The 27,058-nt window shown below is 58.4% G+C and overlaps 1 protein-coding gene across 2 annotated transcripts; it reads right to left on the bottom strand.

Moving 5' to 3' along the window:
- Positions 1-1,234: 1,234 nt before the first annotated feature.
- LOC138764338 (glycogen synthase kinase-3 beta-like) lies at positions 1,235-23,681 on the bottom strand. Of its 2 annotated transcripts, none has more exons than XM_069940112.1 (10): positions 23,443-23,681; positions 20,380-20,567; positions 17,036-17,119; positions 16,221-16,331; positions 15,791-15,921; positions 10,123-10,229; positions 6,143-6,240; positions 5,051-5,146; positions 4,165-4,351; positions 1,235-1,416 (listed from the first exon to the last, which is right to left on the bottom strand). In XM_069940112.1, exons 1-10 carry the CDS (start codon positions 23,651-23,653, stop codon positions 1,358-1,360), a joined length of 1,272 nt encoding a protein of 423 aa, XP_069796213.1. In that variant the 5' UTR covers positions 23,654-23,681; the 3' UTR covers positions 1,235-1,357. The 2 variants fall into 2 exon arrangements, with proteins under 2 accessions (XP_069796213.1, XP_069796214.1); XM_069940113.1 differs by lacking the exon at positions 23,443-23,681 and adding an exon at positions 21,731-21,784.
- Between the last annotated feature and the right edge of the window lie 3,377 nt (positions 23,682-27,058).

Below are 27,058 nucleotides of genomic sequence, written 5' to 3'. Positions count from 1 at the left end.
AAGCGGGGGAGGGGGGAAGCGGGGGAGGGGGGAAGCGGGGGAGGGGGGAAGCGGGGGAGGGGGGAAGCGGGGGAGGGGGGAAGCGGGGGAGGGGGGAAGCGGGGGAGGGGGGAAGCGGGGGAGGGGGGAAGCGGGGGAGGGGGGAAGCGGGGGAGGGGGGAAGCGGGGGAGGGGGGAAGCGGGGGAGGGGGGAAGCGGGGGAGGGGGGAAGAGGGGGAGGGGGGAAGAGGGGGAGGGGGGAAGAGGGGGAGGGGGCAAGCGGGGGAGGGGCAAGCGGGGGAGGGGGCAAGCGGGGGAGGGGCAAGCGGGGGAGGGGCAAGCGGGGGAGGGGCAAGCGGGGGAGGGGCAAGCGGGGGAGGGGCAAGCGGGGGAGGGGCAAGCGGGGGAGGGGCAAGCGGGGGAGGGGCAAGCGGGGGAGGGGCAAGCGGGGGAGGGGCAAGCGGGGGAGGGGCAAGCGGGGGAGGGGCAAGCGGGGGAGGGGCAAGCGGGGGAGGGGCAAGCGGGGGAGGGGCAAGCGGGGGAGGGGCAAGCGGGGGAGGGGCAAGCGGGGGAGGGGCAAGCGGGGGAGGGGCAAGCGGGGGAGGGGCAAGCGGGGGAGGGGCAAGCGGGGGAGGGGCAAGCGGGGGAGGGGCAAGCGGGGGAGGGGCAAGCGGGGGAGGGGCAAGCGGGGGAGGGGCAAGCGGGGGAGGGGCAAGCGGGGGAGGGGCAAGCGGGGGAGGGGCAAGCGGGGGAGGGGCAAGCGGGGGAGGGGCAAGCGGGGGAGGGGCAAGCGGGGGAGGGGGAAGCGGGGGAGGGGGAAGCGGGGGAGGGGGAAGCGGGGGAGGGGGAAGCGGGGGAGGGGGAAGCGGGGGAGGGGGAAGCGGGGGAGGGGGAAGCGGGGGAGGGGGAAGCGGGGGAGGGGGAAGCGGGGGAGGGGGAAGCGGGGGAGGGGGAAGCGGGGGAGGGGGAAGCGGGGGAGGGGGAAGCGGGGGAGGGGGAAGCGGGGGAGGGGGAAGCGGGGGAGGGGGAAGCGGGGGAGGGGGAGCGGGGGAGGGGGGAAGCGGGGGAGGGGGAAGCGGGGGAGGGGGAAGCGGGGGAGGGGGGGAGGGGGGAGGGGGGAGGGGGGAGGGAGGAAGAGGGGGGGAGAGGGGGGGGAGAGGGGGGGAGAGGGGGGAGAGGGGGGGAGAGGGGGGGAGAGGGGGGGAGAGGGGGGGAGAGGGGGGGAGAGGGGGGGGGAGGGGGGGGGAGGGGGGGGGAGGGGGGGAGAGGGGGGGAGAGGGGGGGAGAGGGGGGTTGGGAGGGGGGCGGGAGGGGGAAGAGGGTGGGAGGGCTAGAGGGAGGAGGGGTTCAGGCAGTCATGGGGTTGTCCATACTCTGTTCAGGTGGAATGTGAGGTGCTTGTGGACGCCCGGCTCGTCTCTGAGGTCGCTCCTTCTCCTGGGAAGAGAAGCATGAGTGATGGGGGAGCTGTCTCCGGGGCTGATCACAGTGACTGTGGAGGGTCCCAACTCTTCCCCCCCCTCATCCTTCCCCACACACTTTCCCCCTTCCACTGCTTTACATCAGGGAGTACATTTGTGAGGCACCACGATCTTTTCTCTGCAGGGGACAGAACACCGTGTGCCCATCAGCCATCACCCTGGTTCACCACTTCATGGCAGCAAGACGCTGGAGAAATCCTGGATCCTTCAGGTGACCCATCTAAACCTACCCCACAACCTTCCCTCACACCATTACCTTCTGTTAACCTTGCCCTTTAAGATGTTTTCCAATCCAGACAATATTCTTGCAAGTCTCCTCTGCACCCTCTCCAAAGCTTCCACATCCTTCCTGTAATGAGGCGACCAGGAATGCACACAGTATTCCAAGGGTGGTCTGACTAGAATTTTATAGCTTTGCAACATTACCTCTCAGTTCTTGAACTCGATCACAAGACAAAGGAACAGGAGGAGGCCACTAGGCCCATTGAGTCTGTTCTGTAAAACTACACTACTTTATTCTACTCTGCACTCGTTCCAATTTCCGGCCTTTTCCCCATATCCCTTGATGCCCTTAAAATGAGATACTTGTCTAATTCTTGTTTAAATACTCCCAGTGATCTGGCTTCCACTGCTGTATGCGGCAGCAAGTTCACAGATCCACGACCCTCTGACTAAAAAAGTTCCTTCTAATCTCTGTTTTATATGGGTGACCTCTAATTTTCAGACTATGACCCCTTGTCCTCGATTCACCCACCAAGGGAAACATCTTACCCGCATCCACCCTATCTAAACCTTTCAAAATACGAAAAGCCTATGAGATCTCCTCTCATTCTCCTAGACTCCAATGAATACAACACAAGAGCTACCGAACACTCCTCGTACATTAGCCCTTGAATTCTGGGAATCATCCTAGTAAATCTCTGCACGCTCTCCAACATCCTTTCTATGATAGGGAGCCCAAAACTGCACACAGTTCTCCAAATGAGGCCTCACCAGTGCCCCATAGAGCCTCATCAACACCTCATCAACATCAACATGGAATACACTATTCCTCTTGAAATGAATGCCAACATAGCATTCACTTCCTTCACTACCATTGTCACCTGGTCATCAACTTTCAGGTTTCCCTGCACGAGGACACCCAGGTCCCTTTGCACATCCGAGGTCTGAATTCACCCCATCCAAATAGTATTCTGCCTGTTTCGACTGCCGAAACGTATACCTGTACATTTCTCAATGTTAAATCTCATCTGCCATAATTTTGCCCAGTCTCCTAATCTGTCTACATCCTTCTGCAACTTTACAGTTTCTACTACACTTCCCTATCTTGGTGTCATCCACAAATTTGGCCACAAAACCATTCATACCACAATCCAAATCATTAATATAAATTGTAAACAGCAGTGGCCCCAATACCGACCCCTACGGAACACCACTAGTTACAGGAGCCGTCCACAACAGGAACCCTTAATTTTCAACCCTTTTCTTCCTGCCTATCAACCACTTATCTATCCAGTTTAATAATTTCCCTGTAATTCCATGGGCCCTCATCTTATTAAGCAGCCTAATATGTGGCACCTTATCGAAAGCCTTTTGAAAATCCCCAACTAATGAAGGCCGGTGCACAATACGCCTTCTTAACCGCCCGTTCAATTTGCACAGCAACCTTGAAAGGAGCTGGATCTCAACATTTCCTTGTCCTGTTAATAATCCTGCCAATAATCCTGCCATTAACCACGTACTCTACCCTTAAGTTCAACCTTCAAAAGTGCGTCACTTCACGCTTCTCTGGATTGAACTCCATCTGCCACTCCTCTGCAAAACTACACCACCTTCGACAACCTTCTACACAACACCTCTACCTTAGTGTTATCCGCCGACATACCAACCCTTCCACGTCCACAGTCATGCACAGGGGTCCCAGAGCAGATCCCTTTGGAGCGCCACTAGTCATTGACCTCCAGGCAGCATACACTCCATCTACTACTACCCCCTGCTTTTTGCAGGCAATCAAATTCCACACAACCACGACATTCTGAATGAGGCCACCGCGGGGACCTCATCATATGCCTCACTAAAATCCACATGCAGCACATACACCCTTTTACCTCCATCAATTTTTGTTGTCACATTCTCGACAAACTCAATTTGACTCGTGAGGCATAACCTTTCCCTCACAAAACTATCCGTGAGAAGACGATGCATCTCTGAATGCTTGTAAGTTCTGTCCCCGAAGTTTGCCCACTGCTGGCTGGACTATCATTTATATTTAGATATTAGATTTAAACATACGAGCCCAGACCACTCAATTACACCATTGATCTACAACCCCTGGAATGTTTTGAAGGATGGTAGACCCTGTAGCACCTGGAGGAAACCCACAGACATGAGGAGAACGTACCAACTCCCTAAAGACTGTGCCAAATTCAAACCTTGGTCACTGGTGCCTTAACAGAGTTGTACTAACCGCGACGCTAACCGTGCCACCCTCAATTATTCCCAGGATTCTTCCTCCTACTTTCTATGAGCTGCAATTGCTTCCTTATTTCCCCGAGGGCTCTGACCCTTGCCCAGTGACTCTCTCCCCAGTGCCTCTCCCTGGCCAAATGATCACCGCTCCCTTTCCTGGCTCTCGCCCCTATTTTCCTATCCCAACTTCCCCCTCCCCCCCCCCCCAACCCCTGCCACGGTCCCGACCACTCACCCGTGCGGCCAAGGTTGACGAGGGGGGGAAGCTCCCGGCCGTTGGGCAGCCTGCTGCTAGGGTCACGCAGCTCGTCGAAAAACGAGTGGGAGCAGGAGTCCTGAGGCAAGAGGCGGAGGGCAGGTGTGTACTGGAGCAGCTGGCTGCACAAGTTCACAGCCTCTGTGGGAGTCCGGCTTTTGAAGACCTGCAGCAGGAAGAGAGGGGACTGGCTCAGATGGGACGGGGAGACCATGGGCAGATGTTCCTGCCCCGAGGGGCAGGGGATTCCCCACCCTGGTGGAGGTCTGGGATGCCCAGCAGTCACCGGGAAGGAGACTGGACCACTGCCCTCCCCATACCTCCACTGTCTGGAGGGATCCCAGGAGCAGCTCAGGTTCCCAGGCCCATCAGTGGGGGAAGAGGGAGGTTGGGGAACACGGGTGGGGCAGTTCTGATGCTCTATTGGAGACGGACCCAGGGAGGGAACCAGTCCAATGGGAGGTCAGACACAACAGGGGATGAACTTTCGGGGGCAGGCCCGGTGGGGGATGGGGGTTGGAGGGCCATGGGGGGGGCAGGGGCGAGCACAGTGGGGTATGGGCCTGGCAAGGGGGGGTGGGTGGGCTGGCAGGGGATGGGGGTGAGCTTGGAGGGGGATGGGGGAACAGGAAGCAAGTCTGGTGGGGGATAGGGGATGGGCAAGGGGAGTGGGCCAAGAGGGAGACGGGGTCTGGCCCGCAGGGGATGGGAGCTGGGGATGGACCTGGTGGGGACGGGATTAGTGATGGACCTGGCAGTGGATGGGATTCTTGACTGACCGGGTGGGGGATTGGATAGGGGACTGACCCAGTGGACAGAGACAGAGACCATCCCTGGAGCTCTAGGTCCCCACTGGGTCACTCACCTTGGCCCATGGATGTGCTTTGATCTGTGGGAACCTGAACTCAGTGTAGTTGCGGTTCATCTCCCGGATCTGCTCCCTGGTTGGGGTTCCCAAAACCTGTTGGGACAGAAACCACCTTCATCATCGGCTCAGGGTGGGAGGAGAAGGGTGACAAGGGGAGAGGGTGGCAGTGTGTTCATGGCAGGGCAGGAACACAGGGGCAAGCCCTAAAACTGGAGTGGAGGCCTCCCTAAACAAGGAAGGAACTGTTCAATGGAGAAACAACTGTTCTAAAAAGTCTGTGTGGACCCCTCCCCAACTAGACTCTAGCTCTGGACCACACAAAGGCAGCAGTGGGGTGTCCATTCACATTCCAGTGACCCTCCATCCATCTCAGCTGTCTAAGTATCAACGTCAATGTCTCCACTTTCTGGAAATCCCCAGACCCTTCAGTCTCTCCCTCTTTACCTTCCCACTGCCAATCACCCCCTTCTCCTATCAGCGAGCACCTTTCTCTGCCACCTGACGGTCTCCCACCTGCTTCCACCAATCACCTCATAGCCCCTCTTCCCCTCCACCTGCATCCACCAATCACCTGCCAATGCACTCTCACCATCCTCCTGTATCAACCAATCACCTGCCAGTTCCCTCTCCACTTCATCTGTATCCATCATTCACCTACCAGTTCTCTCGCCCCTCCATGTGCATCTCCCATCACCTGCCAGTTCCCACTCCCTGTATCCACCATTCACCCGCCTGTTTCCTCTCCCTTCCATGTGCATCCCCATCACCTATCTGTTCCCACTCCACTTGTATCCACCAATCAAGTGCTTGCTCCTTCTCCCCTCCCACATGTATCCACCAATCATCTGCCAGTTCCCGCTCCCTCCACTTGTATCAACCAATCTCCTGCCAATTCCCTCCACCTGTATCCACCAATTACCTGCATCCCCTCTCCACCCCACCTGTATCCATCAATCAGCTCTCTCTCCTCTTACTACCTGTATCCACCGATCAGTTCCCACCCCTTCCCCCCCCCCCACTCCTCACACGCTGCTGTGGTCTATTCTGGACGGACAGATCTGGGTGTGGGTGGGTCTCCCCATTTCTCACCTTGATTATCTCCACCAGCTGATCAACCCCATTGTCCCCGGGGAAGATGGGCTGTCCCAGCAATAGCTCAGCCAACACACAGCCAGCCGACCAGATGTCTGCAAGAGAGGGAAGGCCTGGGGTCAATGACATGAGGTGCTGAGGAGTGTGAGAGATGGTGGAGTCAAAGTGTGGGCACTGTCCCATCGGACAATCTGGGGTCAAACACAGGATGAACCTCCCTCGGCACCGTCCCATTGGACAATCCAGGGTCAAACACAGGGTGAATCTCCCTCTTCATCATCCCATCAAACACAACCAAGGTCATAAAAATAGCTTCCGTCAACAGCTTCCCATCACACAATCTGGGATCAGACACAGAGGGATGCTCCCTCCGAACCATCACATCACACACTCCTGGGGTCAAACAAAGTGAGGCACCCTCCGCACCGACCCATCACACATTCCCGGGGTCAGACACGGAGTGGAGCTCCCTCCGCACCGTCCTGTCACACACTCCCGGGATCAGACACGGAGTGAAGCTCCCTCCGCCCCGTCCCATCACACATTCCCGGGGTCAGACACAAAAATGAAGTTCCCTCTGCATCATCCCATCAAACACACCCAAGGTCATAACGAGAGCTTCCGTCTACAGCTTCCCATCACACAATCTGGGGTCAGACACGGAGTGAAGCTCCCTCCGCACTGTCCCATCACACAACCCAGGGTGACAGAGCGAAACTCCCTCCGCACCGTTCCATCACACACTCATGGGGTCAGACACGGAGTGAAGCTCCCTCCGCACCGTCCCATCACACACTCCCTGGGTCAGACACAAAAATGAAGCTCCCTCTGCGTCATCCCATCAAACACACCTAAGGTCACAAAGAGAGCTTCCATCTACAGCTTCCCATCACACAATCTGGAGTCAGACACAGAGGGAAGCTCCCTCCGCACCATCACATCACACACTCCTAGGGTCAGACACGGAATGAAGCTCGCTCCGCACTGTTCCATCACATACTCCTGGGGTCAGACACTCCTGGGGTCAGACACTCCTGGGGTCAGACACTCCTGGGGTCAGACACTCCTGGGGTCAGACACTCCTGGGGTCAGACACTCCTGGGGTCAGACACTCCTGGGGTCAGACACTCCTGGGGTCAGACACTCCTGGGGTCAGACACTCCTGGGGTCAGACACTCCTGGGGTCAGACACTCCTGGGGTCAGACACTCCTGGGGTCAGACACTCCTGGGGTCAGACACTCCTGGGGTCAGACACTCCTGGGGTCAGACACTCCTGGGGTCAGACACTCCTGGGGTCAGACACTCCTGGGGTCAGACACTCCTGGGGTCAGACACTCCTGGGGTCAGACACTCCTGGGGTCAGACACTCCTGGGGTCAGACACTCCTGGGGTCAGACACTCCTGGGGTCAGACACTCCTGGGGTCAGACACTCCTGGGGTCAGACACTCCTGGGGTCAGACACTCCTGGGGTCAGACACTCCTGGGGTCAGACACTCCTGGGGTCAGACACTCCTGGGGTCAGACACTCCTGGGGTCAGACACTCCTGGGGTCAGACACTCCTGGGGTCAGACACTCCTGGGGTCAGACACTCCTGGGGTCAGACACTCCTGGGGTCAGACACTCCTGGGGTCAGACACTCCTGGGGTCAGACACTCCTGGGGTCAGACACTCCTGGGGTCAGACACTCCTGGGGTCAGACACTCCTGGGGTCAGACACTCCTGGGGTCAGACACTCCTGGGGTCAGACACTCCTGGGGTCAGACACTCCTGGGGTCAGACACTCCTGGGGTCAGACACTCCTGGGGTCAGACACTCCTGGGGTCAGACACTCCTGGGGTCAGACACTCCTGGGGTCAGACACTCCTGGGGTCAGACACTCCTGGGGTCAGACACAGAGTGAAGCTCCTTCCGCACCGTCCATCACATACTCCTGGGATCAGAGACAGAGTGAAACTCCCTCCACGCTGTTCCATCATACACTCCTGGGATCAGAGACAGAGTGAAGCTCCCTCCTCGCCATTGCATCACACTATCTCTGGATCAGACTGAAGGGAATGTGGGGGAAGGTGAATAAAGTTGGGAAGTGTGAAAATAGTCAGGAACACCCGAGAATGTGTGTGGGAAATATAGGTGAAGATATATAAATAGTCTGGAACATGGGGGATGGTATGTTAATAGTTGGAAACATGGAGTGTGTAAATACTCAGGAATGTGAATGGCCGGGAATGTGGGAAGGTTTGTCAGAGAACCTCACTCTCTCTGAGAACTATCTCTCACTGAGACATTTCTCCCTCCCACTCCCTGGCATCTCTCACCCTCTCTGGGACCTCACCACCTCCTCCACTCTGGTACACCTCTCTCTCTCTCTCTCTCTCTCTCTCCTCCCTGGGACTCCTCCACCTTCCTCCCTCTGGAAGCACTCACTCTCTCCCTCCCTGCAACCCAACTCTCTCCCTCCCTGCATTCGGGACTCCTCCCACTTTCTGTGCCTGGGACATCTCTCCCATAGAACACTACAGCACAGAAACAGGACCTTCAGCCCATCTAGTCTTTGCCATAATATTGTTCTTCCTAGTCCTGCTCAACTGCATCTGGGCCATATTGCTCCAGTACATGTGCCTGTCCAAATTTTTCTTAAATGTTCTTAAATTGAGCCTGGATTTATCAATTCAGCTGGCAGCTCCCACCATCTCTGTGTGAAGTTCTTCCAAATGTTCCCTTTAAACTTTCACCCCTTCATCCTTAATCAATATTGTCTGGTTTGTATCTCACTGACCCTCAGTGGAAATTTACTCTGTCTATACCCATCATCACTTTTTAACAACTCTATCATTCTACTATGATCCAGGGAATCAAGTCATAGCCTGTTTAACCTTTCCCAGTAACTTGATTCCTCAAGTCCCACAACAAACTCAAAACATTTTCTCTGCCCTCTTTCAATCTTAATGATGTATTTGCAATAGTTCGGTGACCATAAAACTGCACACCATACTCCAAATTTGGCCTCACCAATAACTAAAACAACTTCACCTTAACATCCCAACTCTGATACTCAATAGCTTGATTTATGAAAAACAGTACATTGCCTTCTCTTTCTGGGACAGCTGTCCCTCTCTTATAGACACCTGTCCCACTGTCTCCCTTTCCCCCCTCTCTCTTTCTAGCTCATCTCTCCAACACCCCTCCCCCCATCAAACTCTCTGGCATCCCTCCCCCCATCAAACTTTCTGGCACCCCTCCCCCCATCAAACTTTCTGGCACCCCTCCCCCATGAAACTCTCTGGCACCCCTCCCCCCATCTAACTCTCTGGCACCCCTCTCCCAATCTAACTCTCTGGCACCCCTCTCCCCATCTAACTCTCTGGCACCCCTCTCCTCCCCATCTAACTCTCTGACACTCCTCCCCCAACTAACTCTCTGGCACCCCTTTCCCCATCTAACTCTCTGGCACTCCTCTCTCCTCCCATCTCCCTTGCACATTCCTCCCTCTCTCTTTCTTTCTCTGGCACTTCTCTCTCCACCTCTCCCACCCCAACCTCTCTGGCCTACATCTCCCCTCCCCTGCTTTCTGTCCCACCTCTCTCCCGCTGCCTCTCTGGCCCACCTCTCGACCCCCCACCGTCTCTCTGGCCCACCTCTCCCTCGGATAATTCTGCCTCAACCTATCTCTTCTCACTTTGGACTAAGGTTTCTCTCTTTTACATGGCAACTCTCTCTCTGCCCCCCTTTCTCTCCCTTTCTGGGACATCACCATCTCAATCTTTGTGGGACAACTCTCTCCCCACCCCCAGAGACATCACCTTATCTAAGGGATAACCACCCACCTTCTTATCTACGGGACAACCCCCCATCCCACCCACTCCACACCCGCGAATTCACCTTATCTACAGGACAACTCTCTCTCTCTGTACTGGACAGATCTGCCTTATTGACTCGTGATGGGGCTGCCTTCCAGATGTCCGGTGATCACTCACCGATATTTGTGGTGTAGTCTGTAGCTCCAAAGATGAGCTCTGGTGCTCGATAATACCGGGAGCAGATGTATGCTACATTAGGTTCACCTTTGACCAGCTGCTTCGCACTGTAATCAACACACACTCACATTAAGATATCTTCACCTGCAACACTGCCTCAAGCATCTTGGTCATTTGAACCCCTCGTTCCTCATTGTGCTTCACACCTGAACTGGCCTTGTGGTTTGGGCCCGAGGTAAAAGAAGGGATCTGGCTTCCTTGCACCAGGTTTATTTTTGATCAGACCCCATCACATCGACTAAAACCGGAACTACTTGCTTTGGGCCAACAGAACATGACAGCACAGGGACAGGCCCTTCCTTCCGCACATTTCAACAAGAGAGGACTTTGTGGTCTGGATCGTCGGTGAAGGAGAGGAGGTTTGATGGAGGTGTACAGAAGGATGAGGGATTTATCCACTGAGGTTGGGTGAGACCAGAATGAGAGGGTTGAGGATGAAATGTTTAGGGGGAACACGAGGGTGAATTTCTTCACGTAGAGAGTGGCGAGAGCGAGGAACTAGCTGCCAGCTGAAGTGGTGAACGTGGGCTCAATTTTGACACTTCAAAGAACTTTGGACAGGTCCGTGGGTGGGAGGGATATGGTCCAGGTGCAAGTCAGTGGGAGTAGGCAGAATAATGGTTTGGCACGGACTAAATGGTCTGTTTCTGTGCTGAAGTGTTCCGTGTCTGCACCAAATACAAAGCTCAGTTTGTCCTAAAATTCAGCCCGCTCCCTGCACATCCAGCCATTCTCAACTTTTTTTTGGCTTTGCTTCCCCCCCACCCCCACTCCCCCCTCCCCCCAAGTTTATGGGCCCCCTTCCCTGTGAAGCACTAAAGTTTTGGTTTCTTCCGTACTTCTCTCCTACTGACTACAGAAATTTTTTAAAATTACGTTCTGTGAGATAAAATGAAAAAAAGGCTTATACTGAAATGTGCTGTGGCCTCCACTGAAAGCTCTTAAAACCTACTATTCTATCTGTTTCCACCACTGCTCCCAGCTGCCCATTCCAGGCACCCATCCCCTGGAAAAGGCCCCTCACATCTCCCTTCAACTCGAATCCCCTCAGCGTAAACACACATCCTCTGCAGTGTGACAATTTTACCCTGGAGACAAGATCCTCCCTGTCCAACGCCTCTCACGATGATACCAACCTCGCTCAGGTCTCCCCTGAGCCTCTGATACTCCTGAGAAAATGAACCCAAGTGTGTCTGACCTCTCCCCGTAGCTTATCCCCTCCAATCCAGGCAGCATCCTGCTCCTTCCTCACCTCTGCCCCTAGACACCTGCCCATTTCAACAGACAGCTGACGAAGACCCAAAACATTGGTAACACTTTCCTTCCTTTATGGATGCTGTGTGACCTGCATCCACTCGGCCCCAGTGTCTACAGACTTCCTGGCCAACCCTTTCCCAGAGCTTCGGCATCATTTCAACAGGCCCTTTGGCCCAAGATGCTGTTCCGACCTTTGTAAACCTTCTCCACAACAAATTAGCCCTTACCGATGCTATACCCATAATCCTCTGTTTCTCTTACATCCATGTGTCTGCTTTGGCGGGGGAGGGAGCGGGGGAGGGAGCGGGGGAGGGAGCGGGGGAGGGAGCGGGGGAGGGAGCGGGGGAGGGAGCGGGGGAGGGAGCGGGGGAGGGAGCGGGGGAGGGAGCGGGGGAGGGAGCGGGGGAGGGAGCGGGGGAGGGAGCGGGGGAGGGAGCGGGGGAGGGAGCGGGGGAGGGAGCGGGGGAGGGAGCGGGGGAGGGAGCGGGGGAGGGAGCGGGGGAGGGAGCGGGGGAGGGAGCGGGGAGGGAGCGGGGGAGGGAGCGGGGGAGGGAGCGGGGGAGGGAGCGGGGGAGGGAGCGGGGGAGGGAGCGGGGGAGGGAGCGGGGGAGGGAGCGGGGGGAGCGGGGAGCGGGGGAGGGAGCGGGGGAGGGGAGCGGGGAAGGGAGCGGGGGAGGGAGCGGGGGAGGGAGCGGGGGAGGGAGCGGGGGAGGGAGCGGGGGAGGGAGCGGGGGAGGGAGCGGGGGAGGGAGCGGGGGAGGGAGCGGGGGGAGGGGAGCGGGGGAGGGAGCGGGGGATGGGAGCGGGGGAGGGAGCGGGGGAGGGAGCGGGGGAGGGAGCGGGGGAGGGAGCGGGGGAGAGCGGGGGAGGGAGCGGGGGAGGAGCGGGGGAGGGAGCGGGGGAGGGAGCGGGGGAGGAGCGGGGGAGGGAGCGGGGGAGGGAGCGGGGGAGGGAGCGGGGGAGGGGAGCGGGGGAGGGAGCGGGGGAGGGAGCGGGGGAGGGAGCGGGGAGGGAGCGGGGGAGGGAGCGGGGGAGGGAGCGGGGGAGGGAGCGGGGAGAGAGCGGGGAGAGAGCGGGGAGGGGCGGGGGAGAGAGCGGGGAGGGGCGGGGGAGAGAGAGCGGGGAGGGGCGGGGGAGAGAGCGGGGAGGGGCGGGGGAGAGAGCGGGGAGGGGCGGGGGAGAGAGCGGGGAGGGGCGGGGGAGAGAGCGGGGAGGGGCGGGGGGAGAGAGCGGGGAGGGGCGGGGGAGAGAGCGGGAGGGGCGGGGGAGAGAGCGGGGAGGGGCGGGGGAGAGAGCGGGGAGGGGCGGGGGAGAGAGCGGGGAGGGGCGGGGGAGAGAGCGGGGAGGGGCGGGGGAGAGAGCGGGGAGGGGCGGGGGAGAGAGCGGGGAGGGGCGGGGGAGAGAGCGGGGAGGGGCGGGGGAGAGAGCGGGGAGGGGCGGGGGAGAGAGCGGGGAGGGGCGGGGGAGAGAGCGGGGAGGGGCGGGGGAGAGAGCGGGGAGGGGCGGGGAGAGAGCGGGGAGGGGCGGGGGAGAGTGCGGGGAGGGGCGGGGGAGAGTGCGGGGAGGGGCGGGGGAGAGTGCGGGGAGGGGCGGGGGGAGAGTGCGGGGAGGGCGGGGGAGAGTGCGGGGAGGGGCGGGGGAGAGAGCGGGGAGGGGCGGGGGAGAGAGCGGAGGCGGGGAGAGAGCGGGGAGGGGCGGGGGAGAGAGCGGGGAGGGGCGGGGGAGAGAGCGGGGAGGGGCGGGGGAGAGAGCGGGGAGGGGCGGGGGAGAGAGCGGGGAGGGGCGGGGGAGAGAGCGGGGAGGGGCGGGGGAGAGAGCGGGGAGGGGCGGGGGAGAGAGCGGGGAGGGGCGGGGGAGAGAGCGGGGAGGGGCGGGGGAGAGAGCGGGGAGGGGCGGGGGAGAGAGCGGGGAGGGGCGGGGGAGAGAGCGGGGAGGGGCGGGGAGAGAGCGGGGAGGGGCGGGGAGAGAGCGGGGAGGGGCGGGGGAGAGAGAGCGGGGAGGGGCGGGGGAGAGAGCGGGGAGGGGCGGGGGAGAGAGCGGGGAGGGGCGGGGGAGAGAGCGGGGAGGGGCGGGGGAGAGAGCGGGGAGGGGCGGGGGGAGAGAGCGGGGAGGGGCGGGGGAGAGAGCGGGGAGGGGCGGGGGAAGAGCGGGGAGGGCGGGGGAGAGAGAGCGGGGAGGGGCGGGGGAGAGAGCGAGGGGGAGGGGGAGAGAGCGAGGGGGAGGGGGAGAGATGCGAGGGGGAGGGGAGAGAGCGAGGGGGAGGGGGAGAGAGCGATGGGGAGGGGGAGAGAGCGAGGGGGAGGGGGAGAGAGCGAGGGGGAGGGGGAGAGAGCGAGGGGGAGGGGGAGAGAGCGAGGGGGAGGGGGAGGAGAGCGAGGGGGAGGGGGAGAGAGCGAGTGGGGAGGGGAGAGAGCGAGGGGAGGGGAGAGAGCGAGGGGGAGGGGGAGAGAGCGAGGGGGAGGGGGAGAGAGCGAGGGGGAGGGGGAGAGAGCGAGGGGAGGGGGAGAGAGCGAGGGTGAGGGGGAGAGAGCGAGGGGGAGGGGGAGAGAGCGAGGGGGAGGGGGAGAGAGCGAGGGGGGGAGGGGGAGAGAGCGAGGGGGGAGGGGGGAGAGAGCGAGGGGGGAGGGGGAGAGAGCGAGGGGGGAGGGGGAGAGAGCGAGGGTGGAGGGGGAGAGAGCGAGAGAGCGAGGGGAGAGAGCGAGAGAGCGTGGGGTATTGGAGAGAGCGTGGGGTATTGGAGAGAGCGAGGGGGAGGGGGAGAGAGCGAGGGGGAGGGGGAGAGAGCGAGTGGGAGGGGGAGAGAGCGAGGGGGAGGGGGAGGAGAGCGAGGGGAGGGGGAGAGAGCGAGGGGGAGGGGGAGAGAGGAGCGGGGAGGGGGAGAGAGCGAGGGGAGGGGAGAGAGCGAGGGGGAGGGGGAGAGAGCGAGGGGGAGGGGGAGAGAGCGAGGGGGAGGGGGAGAGAGCGAGGGGGGAGAGAGCGAGGGGGGGAGAGAGCGAGGGGGGGAGAGAGCGAGGGGGGGGGAGAGAGCGAGGGGGAGGGGGAGAGAGCGAGGGGGAGGGGGAGAGAGCGAGGGGGAGGGGGAGAGAGGCGAGGGGGAGGGGGAGAGAGAGCGAGGGGGAGGGGGAGAGAGCGAGGGGGAGGGGGAGAGAGCGAGGGGGAGGGGGAGAGAGAGAGGGGGAGGGGGAGAGAGCGAGGGGGAGGGGGAGAGAGCGAGGGGGAGGGGGAGAGAGCGAGGGGGAGGGGGAGAGAGCGAGGGGGAGGGGGAGAGAGCGAGGGGGAGGGGGAGAGAGCGAGGGGAGGGGGAGAGAGCGGGGAGGGGAGAGAGCGAGGGGGAGGGGGAGAGAGCGAGGGGGAGGGGGAGAGAGCGAGGGGGAGGGGGAGAGAGCGAGGGGGAGGGGGAGAGAGCGAGGGGGAGGGGGAGAGAGCGAGGAGGGGAGAGAGCGAGGGGAGGGGGAGAGAGCGAGGGGGAGGGGGAGATGAGCGAGGGGGGAGGGGGAGAGAGCGAGGGGGAGGGGGAGAGAGCGAGGGGGAGGGGGAGAGAGCGAGGGGGAGGGGGAGAGAGCGAGGGGGAGGGGGAGAGAGCGAGGGGGAGGGGGAGAGAGCGAGGGGGAGGGGAGAGAGCGAGGGGGAGGGGGAGAGAGCGAGGGGGAGGGGAGAGAGCGAGGGGAGGGGGAGGGAGAGAGCGAGGGGGAGGGGGAGAGAGCGAGGGGGAGGGGGAGAGAGCGAGGGGGAGGGGGAGAGAGCGAGGGGGAGGGGGAGAGAGCGAGGGGGAGGGGGAGAGAGCGAGGGGGAGGGGGAGAGAGCGAGGGGGAGGGGGGAGAGAGCGAGGGGGAGGGGAGAGAGCGAGGGGGAGGGGAGAGAGAGCGAGGGGGAGGGGGAGAGAGCGAGGGGGAGGGGGAGAGAGCGAGGGGGGAGGGGGAGAGAGCGAGGGGGAGGGGGAGAGAGCGAGGGGGAGGGGGAGAGAGCGAGAGGGAGGGGGAGAGAGCAAGGGGGAGGGGGAGAGAGCAAGGGGGAGGGGGAGAGAGCAAGGGGGAGGGGGAGAGAGCGAGGGGGAGGGGAGAGTGCGAGGGGGGAGGGGAGAGAGCGAGGGGTAGGGGAGAGAGCGAGGGGGGAGGGGAGAGAGCGTGGGGTAGCAGAGAGAGCGAGGGGGAGGGGAGAGAGCGAGGGGGCAGGGGGAGAGAGTGATGGGGGTGGGGGAGAGAGCGATGGAGGAGGGGTTGAGAATGTGGGGGAGAGAGTGAGGGGGGAGGGAGAGAGAGCAGGGTGGGAGCGGGAGGAGGCCGTGTTGGGGAGAGGGGCCAGGGACCGCATTGAAGGTAGTGAACAGGCAGGCAGAGGGGGATGGACCTACCTGCCGAAGTCACAGAGCTTTAAGACGGCCGTCTCTGGATCCACCAGCATATTCTGGGGCTTGATGTCTCGATGGCAAACCCCCTGAGCATGGATGTAGGCCAGGCTCTGGAACAGCTGGTACATGTACACCTGGCAACACAGCAATGCAGCATTACCCACCCAGCCCACTGCCTCCACACTGGCCAGGCCTGGCCCCGGGGGTGGGGGAAGGTGGGGTGTGAAGGGCCCCTCCTTGCCACTCCACATCCATCCTCATCACGCCCTCACCATCCCTTCCCTCCTCATCGATACCCAGTGAGACCCTCATGTGCCTCAGTGCATCAATACCCAATTCCCAGCCAGTGACCTCCTCCATATCCACTCCCGCGCCCCCCCAAGCTCACTTCAGTCCCCAGTGTACCACCTGACTCATGCAGACCCACACCCACCTTGATGTAGATGACGGGAATGGGCTGCTTGGCCTTGTTGAAGTGCCGGGCCACTCGGTAAACTGTCTCGGGAACATAGTCCAAAACTAGGTTCAAATAAACGTCGTCTTTCTGTTGGACACAAAATAAAAATGTTGGCAGGATTTAACCCCGACTCCCAGTGCGTCTCCCAACCACCTCCTCTCCATAGGTCCCCATTGGTCAACACAGCATGGCCAGTATCCAAGGGCTTAGCTCACAGAGTATCGACAGGCCATAGTGGACCCGTCCCCTCCCCCATCAACCGCCTTCTGGTGAGACTGCAAAAAGTGCGCAGCTCTGATCGCCCTCCCTTGTGAGGCAAGGGTTCACCAGGAGAAAAAACCCACCGACGTTTCGAGAGGAGGAGAAATGTTTTCAGCTGGGTGGTGGGTGGGGCCAAACATGTGGAGGCCGAGTTGTTGGGATTATTCAGAGCAGGCGTTGATTTGAAGGGCATCAAAAGGTTCTGGAGAACGGGGTTATGGGAAAAAATCCATTCGTGATATGAATGGGGGAAACAGACTCGAGGAGCTGAGTGGCCTAATTTGGCTCCTTTGTCTTGTAGTCTTTGCTGCTGCTGTTTGGAGTTGAAATGGTGAGAGTTCATGAGTTAATGGGTGTGGAGCTGTACAGTGGAGTCAGCAGGGCAACCAGCATCCAGGGGTAGGCACTGGTCAAAGGGTCAGGTCAGAGGAAACAAAGAGGCTGCAGGGAGATTCAGGGAATGGGGAATGTAGCAGCAAATTAAATGCAGCGAAGTGGAGGTGGGGGTGAGGGGGGCACGCGGGACTTACCTTGTCGCCAGCGGTGAAGAAGAAGTAGAGGAGGGTGACGATGTTGGGGTGATCCAACTTCCGTATGATCTGCAGTTCGCGGTTCTGTGGCGAGAAAGGAACGTCAGCAAGGGTGGGGGATGGGTCAGGGCCCAGAGGGCGACTTGTCTAGGTTGGGGGAGGGACTTTTTGGGAGGCCAGCAGGTGGGGGAGAGAGACTTAGAGACTTGTCAGGAGGCCATAGCAGGGTAGGTAGGAGACTCGTTGGGAGGCCGGTGGTGGGGTGGACAACTCGTCGAGAAGCTGGGCGGGGGGCAGGGGAGAGACGACTCGTCGGGAGGCTGGGATGGAGGGTGGGGGGGATCTCATTGGGAGGTTCAATAAAGGATCACTTCAGTGTTTATGGTTCTTTACCCAGCTTCCACTGAACAATGAACTTGCAGACAAAGTCTCCAATATTTGCCAGCTGTGTATAATTGTGTGTGTCTGTCTTTCCCTGTCTCCAAACCCACAAAATAACTTCCCTAAAAATATATATTACATACCTAAAGATTAATATTAGCACAAATTGGTCACAGATCTGAATTCGCAGCTCCCTCTGTTCTACTACTCAATGTCTAACTGTTATTTGTCCTACCTTGGTTTGTCGTTCCAAAACACACCTCATACTTGTCTGCATTAAACTCCATCTGCCAATTGTCAGCCCATTTTTACAGCTGGTCCAGATCCCTCAATGTTTATTGCACCTCCAGTCTCAGCATCATCTGCAAATTTGCTCATCCAATTTACCACATTATAATCTAGATCGGGGCTCTCTAAAGGGGTCAATATCGACCCCCGAGGGATGAAAGGGGGTCGATCACGCTCGGAGGGGTCAACTGAATTTTGTGGTGGAAAGCAGGGGCGGATCAACAGGAAATAGCCTCTTTGCCAGTGGTGGCCAGCCTCTCACAAGAGCGGGCCCTGATGGCCATCATTATGTCTTTAGCGAATGGGAGGACAGACTGAGCATAGAAGAAAGATGTATGTGTTTGTCGTTCCTTTGACAGCATCCCCCCCCCACTCCCCCAGCACCAGGATTCCATGCCGGGGGGGGGGGGGATTTCATGATGGTCTAAAAGATCATAGATGACAAACTCAATCCTTGAGTCACAGCCACCAGTCTGAGAGTCAGTCATCCACATCCACCCTCTGGCTTCTCCCACAAAGCCAATGCCGAAACCAGTTTATGATCTCACCATAAATACCGAGCTACTGAACCTTCCTCCCATGTGGGAACTCGTCAAGTGCTTTACTAAAGAGCACGTGGACGACATCCACAGCCTTTCCTTCATCGACGTTCCCGGAAACCTCTTCGATAAGATTTGGTAAACACAACCTACCGCGTACAAAGCCACATTAAATACTTGTCTCTGTAATACTTCTATATCCAATCTCTTAAAGCACCTTCGAATAACTTGACTGATATCAAGCTCATCGGCCTATCATTTTCTCGGTTATTTTTGGAGCCTTTTTTAAACAGTGGTACAATATGAGCTCCCCTCCAACATATATATACATCTCCACTTGCCTCCCTCAAGTCCAAGGGAATGTCTTGTCAGGTACTGGGGATTTATCCACCTTTATTCACTTTAAGACAACAAACACCTCCTCCTCTCTATCTAAGTGCCCTGACCTCTCGGTTTGCCTGCCTCACTTCCCTAGACTCTGTGCCAGTTTCCGGAGTGTAGATAAAAAAAACTATAAGAGCTCTTGTGGCTCCATACATAAACAATCACTCTGATCTACAAGGGGACTAATTTTGTCCCTTACTATCCTTTTGCTCTTAATATACCTGCAGAAGCCCTTAGGGGATTCCTTCACATTGTCTGCCAAATTTTATCCCTCCAGATTTCCCTATTAATTTTTTTCTGCATTTTTAATACTCAAGAACTACTTGTTGTCTACACCTGCCATACACCACTCTCTTCTTTTGAAAATCAAGGTTCACTATGACTGTTAACTTTGCCTTTAATCATAGATACTTTGTGTTTCACCCTTGAAGGCCTCCCACTTACTGAACACAACCTGTCCCAATCCACACTCCTTTCTCATTTCCTCAAAACTGGCCTTTCTCCAATTGAGAATCCCAGCCCGAAGATCAGACCTATATTTCTCCATAATAAACTTGAAACAAATGGCGTTACGATCAGTGGAACCAAAATGTTCCCCTTCATACTTCTGCCATCTGTCTGTCTCGTTTGCCAATAGTTGATCCAGTATTGCACTCTCACTAGTTGGTACCTCTATTTATTGATTTAGAAAGCTTTCCTGAACACATTTGACAAACTCCAAGCCATCCAGCCTTTTACAGTATAGGAGTCCTAGTCAATATGTAGAAAGTTAAAATCTATTGTCACAACCTTATGTTTCCTGCAGCTGTCTACAGATTTGCTCCCTCTAATTCTCGTTGACTATTGGGCGGTCTGTAATAAAACCCATGAATGTGGTCATACCTTTCCCGTTCATCAGCTCCACCCATATAGCCTCAGTAGACAAGCCCTTGGTCTGTCCTGTCTGAGCACCGCTGTAATATTTTACCTGACAAGCAATGCCACTCCTCCCCCTTTCATCCCTCTCGCCCCATCGTGTCTGAAACAACCAAACCCTGAAACATTGCGCTGCCAGAACTGACCTTCCTCCCACCAAGCCTAGCTAATGACCAGTTTCAAAATGCCATGTGCCCATCCATGCTCTAAATACCTGCCTTCCCTACAACGCTCCTTGCATTGAAATAAATGCAGCTGAGAACATTTCCACCACGTCCAGCCCTTTGATTTCTGACTTGCATCATCTTTCCCTCCTCTACTCCCCTATCTGATCTGTCACTCCAGTTCCCATCCCCCTGAAAATCTAGATCAACCCACCCCACCCCCCACACCCCCAAAAGCAGTACTAACAAACCTTCCTGCAAGAATAAAAGTCCCCCTCTAGTTCAGATTAAACCGTCTCGTCGGAACAGGTCCCAATTTCCCTGGGAGACAGTGTCGAATTCGAACCCAGGGTCACTAGCGCCATTGATAGCCCCGGCTGGACTAACCAGGCCAGTCCAGTCACACCATGTCCTGGTGCAGACGGCCCACCAAGGTGCGGCACGGTTAGTGTAGCGGTTACCGCCACAGTGTTGCAGCACCAGGGACCAGGGTTTGAATCCGGCAATGTCGGTTTGTCCGTTCTCCCCATGTCTGCGTGGCTTTTCATCAGGTGCTCCAGTTTCCTCCCTCCCTTCAAAAACATATTGGGTCAATTGGGTCAATTTAGACAGGCCCATGTCTAAATTTAAATTTCAGGCTGTCCCATTTCCAAACAACTGCTTTCCCCCTCACCTTGAATCTCTTATCCTGTAGGACCTTCTTGATGGCAATCAGCTCTCCAGATTCCACCAGCCTGGCCTGGTACACCACACCGAAAGACCCATTACCGATGATTTTAACATCTGTGTAGGACACCTCCTTGGGAACGTCAGTTCCACGACCCGGTGTGGCCACCATTGTTGTGACCTTATTGCCATCTCCTGTGGGGCAGAAACAGCAGCATTTACTCACCCAGAAGTTAGCAAGCAGCCAATTTGTCTCAACCCAGCCATGCTGTCCAAGTTGGTCTCTGTCCCTCCCTCGAGCTCCCTTCCAGACGTCACCTAAACGTCAGAATTGATCCTCTGGTGGTTTGTTCCAACATTTGAGTATAAATGTTGCCACCCAGGACCCTCTTCAATATCTGACTGAGACCAGTTTTAGAGCATCAATAGTGGGGATGGGGGGGCGGGAGACAGGGTCTGCAGCCATTCACTTGGTCCACAACCCTCCCTCCCCGAGAGGGTCGAGTCACCCCTTGGCCTCCAGCACATCCCAGGGGAAATGGAGCACTCTGAACCCCACCACAGGGTCAGTAGAGACCCTCCCCCCACCCGAAAACTCAGCAGCACTGTGGCCTTCCGCGGACGCAAGCAAGACCTCGTCACCAGAGGGAACCCCTCACTTCACTGCTCAACCTTGCTTGGTCCGCTGCGCCAGCAACATTTTCCAGCACCTCGGCCCGGGTCCATGGGGTGCAGGATCCTATACTGGATGGGGGTAGTCCTGTCTCTCAATGGAAGAGGTCCCATTCCAGGGAGAAGGGGAGAGCTCTGTCCCGTCCAGTTGGAAGAGCTACCTTCCCTTCCTCTCCTGACATCTCCTCTCCCACCCTTGTCCCAATTCCTCTGCCTCCTTCTCATCCCCAACCCAACACCACACCCCTGGTCCCCCAGAATTCCATTCCCTCCCGCCCCAAGCCTCCAAACTCAACCCCACGTCCACTAACTCTGATCCAATCTCCCCCTGCCGATGGTGCACCTCCCAGTCCCTTTGTTCCTTTCTCCCTTTACCTCTGCTCCAACAGACCCCATCCCTGTATCCTCTCCCCAGTCCAAACAGCTGCCTCAGAAAGCCCCGTGCATTCAGGATGGGGAGAGGGGGTTAAATGTGGCCTCCATTCTCTCCGCCTATGCTGGGTGAAGCACGGTCCCGGAGGAGGCTCTGTCCCAGTAGGGTAGCCTGTGACAGGCTCTATATCTCGCCATGGGTGCTGGGCACTTCCAAACACAACCCTGTTGATCAGAGAGTCCCTGAGATGAACCCCCCCCCCCTTCCCAACTCCCAGATGCGGCCACACTCCCCTTCCAGAGAGGATTCCTACTCATGCTGCTGCGCCATAGTGCAGCTCAACTATTGGAAACCACAGCCCCAGTTGAGCAACTGTGACATGCAGGAGGTCTGTGACTATCACCCGGTCTGTGACATCATCACACCCTCTGTGACATCACACTACCCTTCATGACAGGCCGAGACACCCGCCCACCAGGAGTCCAGGGCAGGAAGTACCCGAGCCTCCAAAGGAGGCCCTCCAAACTTTCCCCCTTCTTCCCCCTCCCCAAAATCCTACCCCACACCTTCCCCTCCCTCAAATCCTACCCACCTCCTCCCTAGCCCTGCACCGATCTCCAGTCCTCTAGCATCCTCAAATCCGTAACACCTCCTCCTCCCTCCTTCCCCAATCCTAGCAGCACCAATCACCTCCCCAGTCCCTCAACAGACCTCTACATACCCTTCCCTGCCCCCTCACTCCCCCACATCTAACCCACCCCTCCCCTCCATACCTACCCTTCTCTCCTGCCCCCTCTCCCTCCCCACTCCTCTCCCCAAAACCGTACCCCTTCCCTCTATACAGACCCTTCCCTGCCCCCTTACTCCCCCACACCTAACCCAACCCCTTCTCCCCATACCTACCCCTCCCCTGCTTCCCCATGCCGTACCCCTCCCCTCTCCCTCTCCCCTCCCCTCTCCCCATACCTACCCATCCCTCTCCCCATACCTACCCCATCCCTCTCCCCATACCTACCCCATCCCTCTCCCCATCCTACCCCATCCCTCTCCCCATACCTACCCCATCCCTCTCCCCATACCTACCCCATCCCTCTCCCCATACCCTACCCCATCCCTCTCCCCATACCTACCCCATCCCTCTCATCTCCCATAACTACCCCTCTCCTCATCTCCCCATACCTACTCCCCCTCCCCATATCTACTCCATCTTATCTACCCCTCCCTCTCTCCATACCTTCCCCCTCCCCATACCTCTCCCTCTCCCCATACCTCTCCCTCTCCCCATACCTCTCCCTCTCCCCATACCTCTCCCTCTCCCATACCTCTCCCTCTCCCCATACCTCTCCCTCTCCCCATATCTACTCCTCCCCATCTATCCCTCCCTCTCTCCATACCTACCCCTCCTCTCCCCATACCTCTCCCTCTGCCCATATCTACTCCTCCCCATCTACCCCTCCCTCTCTCCATACCTACCCCTCCTCTCCCCATACCTCTCCTTCTTTCCCATCCTCTCCCCATACCTCTCCGTCTCCCCATACCCCTCCCTCTCCCCATACCCCTCCCTCTCCCCATACCCCTCCCTCTCCCCATACCCCTCCCTCTCCCCATACCTACCCCTCCCCCTCCCCATATCTACTCCCCATCTACCCCTTCCCTCTTTTCTACCCCTCTCCCCTTACCTCCTCTCCCCCATACCTACCCCTCCCCTTATCTCCCCCTCCTTTACCCATACCTACCCCTCCCTTATCTCCCCCTCCTTTACCCCATACCTACCCCTCCCTTCTCTTCCCCTATACCTACCCCTCCCCTCTCTTCCCCCATACCTACCCCTCCCCTCTCTCCCCATACCTACCCCTCCCCTCTCCCTCCTCTACTCCCATACCTTGCCCTCATCTCCCCTTCCTTTCCCCCATACCTACCCCTCCCCTCTCTGTCCCCCCTCCTCTCCACCCATCCCTACCCCTCCCTATTTCCCCACCCCATACCTACCCCTCCCCCACAGCCTTCTCCTCCCCCGAGACTCACGATCTTTGCTGCCCGCCGCCTCGGCCCAGGAGCTGTTTCGGGGCCGGCTGCCGCTCATGGTGCGGGACCCGCGGCGTCTGGTCTTCGCGACGCCGGCCGATACGGCCCGTCTCAATAGCGGCCACCAACCTCCAGGCTTCGCATCGCCTCCGCAGGCCTCAGGCAACCTCGCGCATGCGGGAAAGTTCACGCGGACTCCAACTCCCAGCATTCTCCGCGCTCAACACCCTCAACCCAGGGCGAAGGTGCCAGGAGTGGACGCAGACATGCGCATGCGCCACGGAGAAAGGGGCCGCGACGGTGTGGGGGAGGCGTTGTCATGGTGATGGGGCCGGGGCGGAGGGGGAGGCGTTGTCATGGTGATGGGCGTGGAGAGGGGATCGGGAGGGTCATGGTCGGGGGAAGGGGGGTTAAGGGGAGGGGGGCCTCAGGATGGGGGGGGCAGGGGGAAGGTGGGGGGGGCAGGGGGAAGGTGGGGGGGGGCAGGGGAAGGTGGGGGGGGGCAGGGGGAAGGTGGGGGGGGCAGGGGAAGGTGGGGGGGGCAGGGGGAAGGTGGGGGGGGCAGGGGGAAGGTGGGGGGGGGCAGGGGGAAGGTGGGGGGGGGGGGGGGGGGGGGGGGGCAGGGGGAAGGTGGGGGGGGGCAGGGGGAAGGTGGGGGGGGGCAGGGGGAAGGTGGGGGGGGCAGGGGAAGGTGGGGGGGGGCAGGGGGAAGGTGGGGGGGGGCAGGGGGAAGCCGGGGGCGGGGTGGAACAGGGGGAAGGGTGAGGGGTGGAACAGGGGGAAGGGTGAGGGGGGGTCAGGGTGGGGTAGGGGGAAGGGTGAGGGGGAGGATGATCAGGGTGGGAGGAGCCAGTGTGAAAGGAGTCAGGTTAAAGCAAAGGGAAGGGTGAGGGGGACCAGTGTGAGGTCAGTTAGGGTGAGGGGGGGTCAGGGGAAGGGTGAGGGGTTCAGAGTGGGGCAGGGGGAAGGGTGAGGGGGTTGTGGTGGGGCATGGTGAGGAGGGAGTTGGTCAGGGTGAGAGGAGCCTGTGTGAAGGGGGTCAGGTTAAAGCAAAGGGAAGGGTGATGGGGGGAGGATGGTCATGTTGAGGGGGGCCACTGTGAGGACAGTCAGGGTGAGGCAGGGGAACGGTGAGGGGGGTCAGGGTGGGGGCAGGGTGGGTAGCGTGAGGGGGATCAGCCCTTCATCTAGGTATAGAGGACGCCCGAACAAAGTGGGAGGGGTAGGGGCGAGGAGCATAGATCCAAAAGCAGGAGGTAATAGGTGGATTAGGGAGGGAGAGTACACCAGCAAATGGGGAGGGGGGGGATAGCTCATTGAATGGAGAAGGAAGGGGGTGGAGAGCTGGAGGAAAGAAGACAAGAGGGACGGGGAAGAGGGAGAACGGGGATTGGACTAGCAGAAATCGGAGAAGTCACTGTTAATGTCATCCAGTAGGAGAGGTCCCAGACGGAATATTAGGTGCTCTTCCTCCAATTTACAGATCATTTTGGTTTGACAGTGCATGAGGCCATGGACAGACTTGTCTGTGCATGGGTGGGGTGCAGAATTGAAGTGGCTGGCTACTGGGAGATCCCTGTCTCTGATGCAGACAAAGTTCCTCAGAGAAGCGCTCTCCCAATCTGCGCCCAGTCTGTCCGATGTAGAGAAGGCCTCCAAGGGAACACCAGATGCAGTAGATCACTCCCGCAGATACACAAGGTGTTTTTTCACTTGGAAGGACCTTTTGGAGCCCCCCGAAAGGTGGTGAGAGAGGAGGTTTGGGCAAAAATGCGGCACTTCCTGTGGGCTTAGGGGTAGGGGCAATGAGTGGATGAGGGAGTCACGGAGTGAGTGGTCCCTTAGGAAAGTAGAGAGGGGAAGATGAGCCTGGTGGTGTATATGTGTTATATCTGTGTTTTACACTGCGGACTGAAGAACGCTGTTTCACCAGTTGTACTTGAACAATCAGATAAGTGAACTTGAACAGTTAGAGGAGTTGGTGCAGGGGGATTGGTGGAGGGCAGTGGAGAACTGTGTGAATGCTGATGGCTCCAGTAAGTCCAATAAATCCAGATTTGTTTAACTGTACAGTTTATTTTGATGTTAGACACTCAAATTACAAAAATGACGTGGATTAACGTCACTATACACATCAAGCTCGTGTAACACACCAGAACATCTACTCACTAGCACTGACAAAGAGACTAGCACATCTTAACGGACATCCAAATTATAAATTCAAAACTAGGCGGGGTGGGGTGGGATGGTGGGGGTGGTCAGTGAGAGACAGACACAGTAACTCGTGGTGGGACCGGGCAGGCCACATAGGGTGGGGAGTTGCTCCAAAAAGCAACAGAGTGTGAGCCTGTGACCAGGGCAGTCACCGCGAGGGATGTTGTGGTCTGAGGCCACAGAGGGGACAGGGGGATGGTTTATACTGTGACACAAGGAGGGGACGGGGAAGGTTCACACCATGACACAGAGGAGGCGGGGGAAGGTTCACACTGTGACGCAGATGTGGCGGGGATAGTTTATACTGTGACATGGGGGTGGGGGAAGGTTCACACTGACACAGAGGAGGCAGAGGGATAAGATTATACTGTGACACAGAGAGGGCAGGAGAGTTTGGGGCCTCCCCGAAAGGTGGTGAGGGGGTGTGGGTTGGTGTACACTGTGACAGAGGGATCAGAGGTAGGGTGGGTGACCTGGGTGGGGTCCCAGGCTGTCTCTCACTGAGTGGAGTCTAAGGAAAGGCATTGTTGCGGGGTCGGGATTGAACTGGTGATGGAGAGGTCGAGTGGTGCGGTCAGGCAGTGATGGAAGGGTGGGGAGGGGTCAGTAATGGAGGGGTGGGGAGGTGAGGGGCAGTGATGGAGGCGTGGGGTGAGGCAGTGATGAAAGGGGTGAGGGAGGGCACTGATGGAGAGGTTGGGGGTGCGGGGAGTGATGGAGGGGAGGGTGAGGTGCATTGTGAGGAGGGAAGGGGTCAGTGATGGGGTAAGGGCTGTGTGGGGGAGGGGTACAAATGCTGGAGAAAAGATTGTTCTACAAAGACATACAGAAACACAGAGACAATTTGCCACCGCCTACATCTACTGGTGTCCCCAGCACAGCGTGCTGCGGGAAAAGAGATCAAACAAGATACAGAACATTACAAAGCTAAACCAGGACAATATAATAAAATATACAATTTCACTTTGGATAGCTGAGGTCAAAGGTTAAAGTTCACTTTGGCTGGGTAATTGGATTTCAACACTGAAGGTAGTGGAGTTGTGGATTATGAAGTTTCTTTGGTTTTATTCCGCAAGAAAAGCGTTTTAATTACATCTTCATCTATTTAACACTTTGTTTCTAGCTTTGGGTTAGAGCTGTTTACAGGTCAGTGTCCCTGGTGAACAGCAGTCGGTCAGGCCTCTCTCCTGCACTCCCCCAATGCCGACGGCTCTCTCCCCTCTTCCCCTCGGCCCTCTCCCCTCTTCCCCTCAGCCCTCACCTTCTATTTCCTGTCCCTGGGGCCCAGCTTCCAATCTCCCCATCCAACCCCCCCCCCACCTTCCTCATCCTCCTCCTCTCCCTGAACTGCGTCTCCCGGCTCTCCCCCCCACTCCAATCCAAGGCTTCTCCTCTCCCCTGC

The sequence above is a fragment of the Narcine bancroftii genome, chromosome 5, assembly GCF_036971445.1.
Source record: "Narcine bancroftii isolate sNarBan1 chromosome 5, sNarBan1.hap1, whole genome shotgun sequence".
NCBI classification, from domain to species: domain Eukaryota; kingdom Metazoa; phylum Chordata; class Chondrichthyes; order Torpediniformes; family Narcinidae; genus Narcine; species Narcine bancroftii.
This window is presented reverse-complemented; position numbering and strand designations above follow the sequence as displayed.